Raw genomic sequence first — 12,430 nt, forward strand, 5'->3', positions numbered from 1 at the left:
TGATGGTAATTAAATGTACAAATATGAAAACATTCTTGCATGAGGGAGAACAAATGAATGTCAACATTGCCAGGGATTAAAAGTGGATGTCACATAGGAAAAGGTATAATCAATGCAAACTAGGGTCTATAATCAACAGAAACCTTGTAATATGCTTCCACTGAATGTAACCAAGACATTATGCCAAAACTAAATGTCAATGAGCCGGGGGCATGGGGGAGGGGTATGGATTCTACGCGGAAGAAAAGGAAATGTCTTCATATAGATTTAGTGGCAAAGGCATGTCTATTTACTTAGGTATGATGTGTGAAAAAAATTGTTTAAAAAGAACAACAACAAAAAAAAAACCTGCTCTGAAATTTAAGAGAAAAGTCTTGAATACACATATACCGAAGGGAAACACCTGGGAACTGGTAAATTTTTCCAAGGATGCTCAATTACAGAATTTCAATGCTGATGGAAAAAACAAAAAGAGAGGGGGGTGGTCCAAACAAAAACCAAAGACCTAAAGGCACTGGGAACAAATCAGTAGTCAGTTAAAATATAAGACAAACAATTTTGAATGATTTTCCTTGGCTTTTGATGAGTCCACAGATCTTACTGCTATTGCTCGGTTGATGCTTAATTGAGAAATCAGTGTTGAGTTTGGCATAACCAAAGAATTAGCCTCTATTAGTCTAAGTGAAACACCACAGGTGAGAATATTTTCAAAGAAGTTTAGAAAAAACTAATTAAGTGGAATGTGCTAAGATATGTTACAAATGATGGTGGTAAAATGATGGCACAGATCAAAGCTTAGTTGAAAAAATTTACAGTGTGGAGATGTAAGCTGCTTAAACCTATGATTATTCACTGTGTTATTCATCAGCAGGTACTTACGGACAATATTCTAATCACTCACAGTTTTATTGAATGAATAGCATCAACAGTGAACTTCATTTGCTCTTGTCAACTTAACCATTGGCAATTCTGGGTTTTTGCTTAGAAATATTCAGCAATGAATATCTTTACTGCCCTACCACGTTTTTGCAAAATTTTTTTTTTGAGCACAGGGTTGAGATGAAAATTTTTCTGAATGAGAGTTGCCCTCTACCACTCTTATTGAACATTGAAAGGCTTTGAAAATTAGCAGCAGATTGATATGCTTCTTAAATGAATTTGGCCAAAAATAACAGGGCCAAACAGTGCTTATTTGGGAAACTTATTCTTCAGTAAAGTTCACAAATACTGTTTGAATCTCAATGTCAATCTGCTCTATTCACTTCTCATGCTGTCAAAAGTTAAAACCAGAAGTGAGATTCCATTTTCACACAAATTTGCAGTGGATACATTTTCAGAGTTCAAACTACATTTCCAGCAGCATTTTTTTCAGATCTAAATGTAGTAAAGAAAGGAATTACCTCTATTTCTTGTCCATTTCCATATGTGGCCTCTCCATGCCTCCTTCTCTAAGCCTCTCCCTCATTCTTTCCCACCATCTCTAAACATCCCAGAGCACAATTTCCCCCTAAGCTGAACTCTTGCAATGACTATTACCTTGTCTTTCATTTGATCCTTTCTGTAGATACCACTGCAACTTGTTGTATTTCCACCTATACAATAACTCTCCAATATACCTTGTAAACTCCTTGAGGAAAAAAGCTACATCTTGAAGAGTATAATCCAAAGCTCCTACTGGCAGTATTTGGAATATCGGAAAATTTTGGTTAGTGAATTGATTGATCAAATATTTTAGTATTTACAAAAGTAAAAAGGATAACAGATCATGGAAAGACTCATCAACACTTCAACCCTAACATACATAGTTCAACCAACATTTGTTAGGCATGTACTTACCAAAATTGTCACTACTGAAAAGGCTGAGAAACCCCAATTTACTGTGCCAACATGGGCTTATATAGATGAAGAACTTTTCAATATTTGTTTCGTCTTTCAAATTATGAAATTTTCCTATGACTATTTTTTTTTTTTAATATCTGAGCTTCTAGGACTGATGTCCTTCCCTTACATTCACTCCTATTCCACCAGACTAAAAGTTCCATGTGGTAGAACTGGTCTTTCTTTTTCTTTGAGGTGTTCATAAGATGTTTGTTTTGCCAGTGTGCTCAACAGATGTTTGTTGAATGAATAACTAAGTATTGAAAGGTTGTACACTCTTCCTTCGCTCCCCAACACACACACACACACGGGGGGTTAACATTTGCTTCCCAGAAATATTAACCCTTCAGGAAGCTAGAGAGGCCTTCACAGATAATCTCATCGTATGCTTTTTAATATTTGTTAAGATAGTGACACTTTTTAAAAATAACCTATGTGAAATTCCATCCCATTAGACAGATAAAAATAGAGCAGTTCCACTAGTCAAAGGTGAGGAATCTGGAGGAGACAAGACTTCGTAGTGTCTCCTCATGAGAACTGCAAAAACCACAAATAGATAATTCCCTCATATAACAATAGGAAAAACCAAAGTAAAGGGAAGAAGTAACTAGAATAAAGTCACAAGACCAAGTGGTAGATGGTTAGGTCTCTACTTGAAGCTGCTTTCATTCATTAAGCACATGAAAGACAGGTGAAAACAAAGGTTCTTATTTTGTGACCTAATCTAACATCACACTATGTAATATACATAAGGTTAGAACCCTTGCCTCTCCCCACCATGACACTTTCAAAACTTGAACGAAATCTGTGGATCAGCTAGCCATAGAGACATTTGTTTGCGGAACATTCTTTCCTATTAGACAGCTTTTTCTATGAGATCAATGTATATAGAAGAAATTCAGACAAACCCTTCAAGGTCCACTTGTCCTTCCATGTAAATAAATGATTCTTAATGGTGGGGTGGGTAACACCATAATGGTATTTTGGAATTAGAAGTATGTGTCGTTTGAGAAGCATAGTCTATAAATTTATTTTTAAATTTCCCTAATACCTATAATTTTCATAATACAAACCTCAGAAAGCTTGTCAAAATATTTTTGGCTGGTTGATAAGAATACTTAGAAGATTGACATTCTCCAACAAGTAATAGGAAAGGATAAGAGAGGTGTCTAAGAGAATCTTACAGGAGGAGAGGTTGAAAAATGAGGCTATGTTTAATCAAAGATAACTGGATATTTGAAGATTGGGTGATTATCAGGGTAAATAACACACTTGGAGTAAACAGAGAACTTCCTATAATAAGGTGGGGTGTCCTCACCCATTCAATGTCCTCAGAAGCTGTTGTTAAAAACAATATTAAGAAGATTTTGTCTAGCACAAAACATGAAAAATAAATAGGCAGCCAATGCTGAAGTTCAAAGCTTTTCTAGTCCAGAACCTTCATTGTGAAGGTGAGAACGTCATTCTTAGACTATCCGTTGCTTTGTTATAACCATAATTCTTGACCACATCGTTAGCATAGAAAAATACAAAATCAAGATGACTGGAAGGTCAATACACCGACAAGGGAGGGTTCAGGTGGCAGGAGTCCTGCTGTGATCTTGTCAGAGTCACAGGATTATGACAGGAGACATTGTCCCTAAAGGTTTCCACCACGAGATGAACTCACGGCAGGCAGAAGCCAAATTTAAGAGGATTATACACTATTCTGGTCTTATGCTTTCTCATCACAAAACCCCCCAAGCGCCCCTCTCTCAGAATTCTCTTAGAGAAAGGCAAAACAAAACTGATGGGTGAGTTAGCAAAGGTCAATGCTTGAGCTATATTTAGTGACCTGACAGGACAAAAATCATTTCAATTTTCCAATAAAATCCTTTTGTGAGCAATACCTTTATAAAATGCTGCAAACACAGCTATGCGGAAGGCAAAGCAAGATTTGTACCTATGGCCGTGAGACTGGCCTTGAGGAGCTCTTAGAACAATTATGCCACTGGAGTGAAATTAAAAAAAAAAAGTAAGATAAATAGAAGCAATGTCGCCTCATGATTCTGTGCTAGCAGAGCACTCCTTGCTACTCCTATCCATCTCAGCTCATCTGGAGCTCCTGCCCGGGTCTGCAAACCTCATTTACCACTCATAATCGCTAATTATTTAATCCTCCCTTAGGTCCAGCTTCTGTCTTTGTGTTCGTTCTCCCTCTACAGCCAACTCTGAATGGAGGGAGGTTCTTAGCAGTCACAATGATCCCTTGAATTTACAAATGATAAGAGTAAACAAGGACTTCTCGCCCTGCGCGAGCACAGAATTAGCTCCGCCTGGCACCAGACGGTCACCATGAAGTTCAACCCCTTTGTGACCTCGGGCTGCAGCCAGAACCGCAGACGCCACTTCAATGCCCTTTCGCCCGTGCTAGGAAGATCAGGCTGTTCTCACTCTCCAAGGAGCTGCGGCAGAAATACAACGTCCGCTCCACGCGCATCCGCAAGGACGACGAGGGGCAGGTGGTTCGAGGACACGACAAAGGTCAGCAGATTGGCAAGGCAGTCCAGGCACCCAGAAGTATGTCATCTACACCGAGAGGGTGCAACGTGAGAAGGCTAATGACACAACTGTCCACGTGGACGTTCACCCAAGCAAGGCAGTTACCACCAGGCTAAAACTGGATACAAATTTGGGAAAAAAAATTCAGGAACACGGAGCCAAATCTCCACAGGTTGGAAAAGAGAAAGGCAAATATAAGGAAAGACTTAGTGAAAGAACGCACGAGTGAATGCATCCTGTTGTGCAACCATGGTTTACCTGTTTACTTTAGCCTAGCATTGTGTTCCTTTGGAACTCTCAAGAAGTCTCTGGAACGTTTCATTTCAATCTTTTTTGTTATTTATTTATTTAATTGTGGTACATGGTACGGGAATCAAACCCAGGTCTCCTGCATGGAAGGTGAGCATTCTACCACTGAACCACCCGGGCACCCTTTGTTTTGTTATTGATATGTGCTTACCTAAATCTACTTTTGCAGTTTTGATTAGTAATTTTATGAGTAAAAATTGGAAATGTTTTCTAATTTGCATATGTATTTGCATCATCTTATAGATAATATTCATCTTATTATCAATTCCGCTTTCCAGTCTTTATATTTAATCTGTTAAGCAGCCAAATAGCAATGGGAGGGTTATGTTGGCCCTGCTCCTGCTGGGACCCTAATGCTGAAGGGGTTGAAAGGACAGGGCTGTGGGCCCCAGTGCAGGGGTTTGTCCTACTCAGAAGCAGTCACAAGTGAAGTGGCACTCTCAAGGGCGCGAGATTTCACGGAACACCTGGTGCCACTCTCCACTTGGGTCTCTCAGGCCAGCCAGACTGCTCTCTGGCCTCTTCCTTAATTTCCCTAGCTTCCTTTGCCTTATATCCTCGCCATATTGCCTTGGTTTGCCAGGGCAGCTATTACAAATACCATACAATTAGATGAGGTTTATTGTCTCATGATTTCAAAGCCTAAAGGAACAAAATAAAGGCAATGAAGAATCCAATTTAAAAAAAAAAAAAGAGTAAACAAGGCTCAGTGAAGGGATGGGATATGCCCAAAGTCATAAAGCTAATGTCAGAACTAATTAAATTCAGCTCCTACTCTAGTGTTCTAATCGCCCCCCAGGTTGTCTCAGCCTGATCTTCCCCACTTACTAAAGAATGTTCTATCCTCAATAGATTCCCCTTCAGAAGACAATGATTTGGTGAATTTCAACAAACATTATAGAAAGGACCTGCCAATCACAACAAAGATTAGATGTGTTTGATTTTCTTTTTAATCATCTTATTATCGTGTGCAATGGGAAGCTTTTCTGCAATTTTTCTGTCAACAAGGGAGAGTTTGGCTCATGACTAGATATTTGTTTCAATCCTCCAAACACAGACTTTGTTCAAAGTTGGGAGAAAGAAGAATCAGAAAGAAACATCCATTTATTTCAAGATAGCTAGTTGTATAATCAAGGGATGCCATCCTGTCCCTTGAGTCAGTCACTGAGATCTTCATAAAAACCACACCTGACAATTTTTAATTTGATGAGCGCCCCTAAAAGCTGGTTTGCAATTCTGATTTCTATAAAGATTTATAATGTAAATGGTAAATGTATAGATTTATAAGATGTAAATAATAGTCTACCAAAGTTTTTAAGGAATGCCCAGAAATTTTTAACATCACCATCATATTCCAAATACTAAAGAAATACCATTTAAAATACAACATGGTGTGTTTGCCTATGTTTCATCTTTTACATCAAGATCAGATGAAAGGCCCATAAAAATTGTTGGTTACCCTTTATTTGTAGCTAATTTTCAGATGTAACTAGCTCCCAACCACACGTTTTCCCTTTTCCCAGACAACACCAGTCTTCCTACATCCTGAAAAAGAGGAACGCAGTGCTTCGCTACCAGTGACAGATCTTCTACTGTCCTCTCCTCTGAACTCGGCAATCAAAATGATGGTAGTCATTTGGCCCATTTCTCTACCCCAACCAGATATTTTCTACAAGTGGTTATTTGTCTTCCACTAGGATCTGTCAGTGATAGAAAATTAAATTCTCTAAACGATCCATCTGTTCTGCTGATGAGTAGCTCTGAATAGAATTTATCCAAATGGTAGATTCTCCTACAGGAGGCAGGGTAGCATAGTAGAAAAGTTCTTAATTTTGGAAAAGATAACTAGGTTCAAATTCTATTTCTGCCCTCTTAATTATCTCTGTAACTTTGGATCAGCTGCCTAACTTCTGAGTCTTGGTTTCCTTAAATGTTATTCAGATTATCTGAGTTACTGTGAGCATAGAATCTATCAAGAATACAAAGAATCTATCAAGAATATCATACTAGTAGATGTCCTGTTGGCTGTGCTACACTTGGACATGCTGGTGCACTAAAAAGAGTGAGCAAATTGTGTATGAGCATTTGTATTTTAAAGATGAATACTCCAGATATTTAGATGGATTTATAGATCTAAAATTGAGTTTATTTTGGAAACTGAGGCAATCTTAGATTGTGAAAGTTGGAAGTTATAGAACAGTTGCTTCAATCCCCCATTTTATGGATAAAGATGTAAAGTCAGCTTTTTCCTAGACCCACACTTCTCCCCTTTGGTTTCTATGCTTCTGGATGTGAGGACCCAACTGTGGACTGAAAACTATCAGCTCAAACTTAGAAAACCAAGGTCACGCTCTATCTTTGTAAAAGTTCAATGTAATATAGCAAATTGGGTGGTTTATGAAACACGCTGCTTTCTGAATTTACTCATAGGATATTTATATATATGAGAGAAGAGAAAGAAACACCAGAATTATATGTAGCTAAATTATTAGATTGATTTCTACCACATACAATACTTTAAAAAAATAAAAGAATAGAAAAGACATTTCTCCAGCTAATTACAGATGATAAAGTTTCAGACATATGATAAATACTTCTCCATTGGCAAATATTTATTCTGAACATGCATTCTTTGTTTACCTGAGGAAATTACAGCATAAGAGGTACACTTTTAAAATCAGCCATTTTCCTCAGAGTAGCATTAATTATATCAACCTGTTAAAAATGCATTTGTATTTACCTGTTATTAATAAAGCAAGGGTAACAGGAAATGATATCCGTCCTTCCTATATTCTAAGTAGCAGTTAGTGCTCCCTTAAATGACAAGCAGTTATACCTTCCAGATCAGAATAGGGGCAGTGTGAAAGTCTTTCTTGGGTCCCTAAAAATAATCAGATTGGAAGTGAAACCGTCATACAAGCAGCCCTTTGGGCAACTCAAGAGAAGAGGTTCTGGAGAAAGCTGATCGGGAAGAAGTTCGGTTACCTTCCCCAAAGACCTCTGGGGACCTGTGCAACAGTGGAAAGACACCTGACCCTAGAAGTCCAATAGCTGCCCCCGTTTCTTTCCCAGCAATCCCACTGAAGGCTGAACTCTATGTCAGGAAATTTTTGTTAGCAACGTAATGATCTGACCCCAAACAATCGACATTAATCTGTGACCAATCAGTGGGCTTAATCCTCCCCAAATGGTCTAACCTAGAATTGGTGATATGTGTATGTGTGTGTGTGTGTGTGTGTGTGTGTGTGTGTGTGTGTGTGTACATGCATGCACGCAGATGCATTTGTAGAGGGGAGTGGTGCAGAAGCAATGAGGAGCTCTTAAACAAGTCCCCAAAGTCTGCTCTCTGCTTTCCTATCTCCACCCGAAAGCAAAATCAGCCTGCTTCTCTTTCTCCCTGAAATAATTCTATAGAGTAATTTCAGAGATTCTCGTATTTTCAACATGTCTGGTTCTGATCGGCTCGACCCAGAACCAATCTTTACTTGCAGTTTTGCAGCTTCCATTTCAGAAGGATAGAAAAGCAGAGCACAAATCAGATCATACCCTATTTATACCCACACCCAATAATATCTGCTCTAGTAGTCCTAGGTTTAAGGTACTGATAAAAAGTTCCAGAAATTTGAAAGATTAGGTTTAAAAATTACTAGAGCCCAGGAGCCTCTGGAGTTCAACCAAGAATTTGTAATGTCTTCCTTTAGGACTAGAGGTGGACAGAAATGAGGAAAAAATGTGTGAGGGTCTTTGAAGCTAGGTTCTTATCTGAAATTTTATCTGAAAACACAGCATTTAAAATAGATGTTGCTAAATGTACCTGAGATGCCAAAGCACATTTGTAGCAATTTATAGATCACTTAAAAATGATAGCTGTTGGAATATGCTTACTGCTTCAACAGTTCATGACAATTTCTATTAGCCTGCAAAAGTTTTACATAATGACCAATGTATAATAAATTTTAACAGATTATTCCAGGTGCATAGCTATTAGTGATAGAGGCTATGCTATTCCTTGGAATTAATCAAATCAAATAGCATAAGCCAGATCTTAGATAAAATATATGGGTATCTCTGATATCTACCCCCAGAAAGAAAAGAGACAAACAACAATTGCGAAGGTTTAAATGTAATGAAATAGCTTGATATACCAGTTTAAAATTTTTGATCAACAGAATCAAATTCAAATGGGTTAAAATGACAAAGAGGATTTGTTGGACTCACTTAACTAGAAAGTATAGTGAGAGGAGAGGCATCAACTTGGGGGGGTGGGGGATGCAGATCTGGTGGCTCGTTTTATCTCTCATGTCTCCATGGTGCCACTTCATCCGAAGGCTGGCTTCAGTCGTGGTTGTGTGATGGTTGCCAAGAGCAAAAGCAGCCATGTTCCATCCTCTTTCACGTCCAGGCAGTGGACATGCTTCTGCGTCAGCATTCTAAAGCTCGAATTCTGAGCGTCTTCCTGATTGGAGCTGCTAACATCACATGCCCAGTCCCAATTAAAAGTTGTGGCCGGGGAAATGCTGTTTGGTTTATGCAATCAGGATGCATGTATGGAGCTGAGGATAGAATCATTTCCTGAGAAGGACTTAGATTATGTCAAGGATGGTTAGATACTAATAGGAAAAATCCAGGGAAAGGGACAAATGAATGCTGGATGCTCACCATGAACACCCAGTCTGCAGGCAACAGCAAACCCAGGGCTGTATTCACTAAAAATTGTCAGTATTGCCAGTAAGCAAATAATTTCCAGATTACAAACTAGCAACAACAACAAATTCCAAGGCCAGTATGTTTTATTATCATCATTTTTGTGTTTGACTTAAGATGACTGAATGAGCTCATTTTCATTTATAAGCATTACATTAATTCCCATGCAAAAACCAAGACCACATATGCCTGATTTCAACCAGCCAAAATTCAGCCTATGAGCCTGGACTTTCAAGATTAAAACCAAAATGCTGCTTGACCTTTCCAAGAATAGACATCACAGGAATCCCTGAGAGATCGGCAGGCCACTGACCTCTCAAAGACCACAGTTTGACATGAGGCCACACCAAATTAGGGAGTCAATGCCTCCCAGCACCTCAATCTGGAAAGTAATTTCATTCATGAAGAGTGGACCTCCACACAGCAAGGCTGCCGCTCACAGATATTTCCTGGTTCCTGCTCTAGAGCAAAGCCTGCTTTCTTACAGGCATGACAGCTTCGATTTGGGGATTATAATTCTTCCTGCCAGTTTTCCTCAAAACTCTCAGTAAAGGTAAAGACACTTTACAAAAAAAGCTTACCTCTATGGAGGTAAGGGAGTAAATAAATACAAAGACACCTGTTTTATCAAGTAGATATTTCCTCCAGCTTCAGATAAAGTCAATTAGCAGGTATAAAGCTTGAAAAATTTCTCCAAGACAAGGAACCAGAAAATCTAAGAGAGCAAACGGGACCCCACCATTAAAGGAGAACTAAACCAATGCAAAGAAGCATTCTAGTGATGGAGAGAAATGCACTACATCTAAAAACGACAGTGTTTCAACAATGGATGTTAATTTAGGTTGAGACACACACATGGGAACTCTGACAATGGCAAAGACGTCATTAGTGCAAATAACAATTATAATGGTATGTTCTTTAATAGGATTTAAATAAGGCTTCAAATTATTACACACACTAAAACTAACATTTGGAAACCTTAATTCTGTTTGGAAAGCTGGCAAACACACTCTCCAAGCCACCCAAAGTTCTGATTTGAGGACGATTACATTCAATGAAGTTGCTCCAAAACACCATTTGTAGCATATTCACACTCAAAATCTACATAGTTTGGTGGAAAAGGGGGAAACTCCTCTGGCCACTGGTTGAAAGAAAGAAATCCAGCTAACATGCCAGGTAGTCAGCCCCCAGGATCAGACGATTCTGTCAAATAGCCATAGTGATGAAAGCTCATTTAAAAAAAATAAAGAAACAAAACAAATAACAAAAAGAACAGAATCTTTAAATGCCAGAAACAGACCATTTCCCCACCCCCATTAACAAATCTGCACAAAGCATGAAACAGAAAAATGCAAGAGGATTCATGGGTGTTTTCATCTATGGCTCAAGTTCTCTTTTCAAAAAAAATATACTATATGACAATAATCACACAAAAAAGTAAACATTAAAAATGACAACAGAAACATCGGAGGCAGAGTATGAAATAGTAATATACTGTTTCAGAGCCTGCACCATCCTGCAGAACCAGGAATCTTAAGAGTTGTTCTTAACAGATCCAATCTCGGCTGGATATGTAAAAAACAGAGAGACAGCATCACAAACCACACTACACATCAGGAGAGTTTTAGAACCAAGAAGGGAAGAAAGAAAAAAAAAAAGTCAGCCAAAAGCTCAAAAAAATTTATCATCGATTCTGAAATGGGGCCTTGTGACATCATCAGGGTTAATAAAGACCGAGATGGACTTCCCTGGGTTCTCAGTCACTAGCTGCTGCAGTTTTTTGGCCAAGCGATCATCAGGCTGGGTGGGGTCCCCTCCGTCGGACTGCGGGGAAGGGATGCTGGTGGTGCTGCCTCGCCTCTGGAGCTCCAGCGTCAGCCGGTTGGCGGCCTTGACATGCTCGATGGCGGTGCACAAGTGCTCTGCAGGGTCTGAGCGCACGGAGGACAGCTTCCGGGCATGGAGCATGACTGTCTCCTCTGACAGGTGCTCCAGCATGTTGCACTGAGGGATGAAATAATTGGGGCACATCTTGTTGACCAGGCAGTGCTGCAGGTCATCAATGAGACCCAGCAGAAAGTGGGCTGCGTAGTCCTCGTGAGCCAAGTAGTTGGCGGGCAATCTGTCGCAGGCCCAGAGCATCATGCTCCGCAGGTGATAGGGGCTAATAGCTTTGGGCCTGGACAGGAGTTTAATGATGATGGCTTTGCACGCCTGGTAGGCCTGCATGAGGCTGCTGGAGATGCACTTCTTCAACTGCACCTCGCTCCTGGCGAAGGACAAGCGCCACTCATTGTCCTTCTTACCCTTGAAGGAGCAGGCAGGCACCAAGTAGAACCCACTGATGACCTCTTCTTCCGTGATCTTCCCATCCCAAAAGTGGTTCTCCATGAGCCAGCTCTGGGCCACCGCGGGCCAACCTTTGAACGATACCACGGGGACAATATCGTACAACATGCGGCTGCTGCCCACACCCAGAATGATGGAGATGATGGTCCCGTTCTTTTCTACCTTTTCCACCTTTGGCATCCCTCGCTGGGGTTTCTTCTGTATCTCTGACAGGACGATGCTGATGGAGTCGTGGAACCAGTCGGCCACTTTGGTCGGGGAGAAGAAGTAGTTGGTGGCCCCGTTGATGTGATCTACGATGGTGCAGCAGTCTTTCCATTTACTGATCGTCCCCTCGTCGAAGAGTCGGAGGCTCAGCCAGGAGTGGCACAGGGCCGAGTGGCGCATGTCCAGCGTCACAGGCTGATTCCGGTCATGCAGCTTGAGGGCTGGCACCAGCAGGGTAAAGTCCATATCATAGTCGGTCCCCCGGGCGTAGACACTAAGCTCATCCAGATCCAAGTCCACCACTCCTTCCCGGACTCCTCCAGAGAGCAGCAGGTACTCGTTGGCCACCGGAAGTTTCTGGTCTAGCTTTTGCACCATTCCTGGGAACAGAAAGGGAAGATGTCATTATAGGAAGCACTGGCAAAGGAGTCTTATGCATTAA

The 12,430-nt window shown here is 40.3% G+C and overlaps 1 protein-coding gene and 1 pseudogene across 2 annotated transcripts in view; one reads left to right on the forward strand and one right to left on the reverse strand.

Moving 5' to 3' along the window:
• The first annotated feature begins 4,026 nt into the window (after positions 1-4,026).
• LOC143648214 (ribosomal protein uL24-like pseudogene) lies at positions 4,027-6,484 on the forward strand (annotated as a pseudogene). Its single transcript, XR_013158448.1, has 2 exons — positions 4,027-4,818; positions 6,252-6,484. The product of XR_013158448.1 is annotated as a ribosomal protein uL24-like pseudogene (transcript).
• MB21D2 (Mab-21 domain containing 2) overlaps positions 6,194-12,430 on the reverse strand; it is a 150,522-nt gene continuing 144,285 nt past the window's right edge. The window contains exon 2 of the mRNA XM_077117891.1: positions 6,194-12,368. Coding sequence (XP_076974006.1) covers positions 11,104-12,368 — 1,265 coding nt within the window. The 3' untranslated portion in view covers positions 6,194-11,103. The remainder of the gene's footprint in view (positions 12,369-12,430) is intronic.

The sequence above is a fragment of the Tamandua tetradactyla genome, chromosome 10 (genome assembly GCF_023851605.1).
Source record: "Tamandua tetradactyla isolate mTamTet1 chromosome 10, mTamTet1.pri, whole genome shotgun sequence".
NCBI lineage: Eukaryota > Metazoa > Chordata > Mammalia > Pilosa > Myrmecophagidae > Tamandua > Tamandua tetradactyla.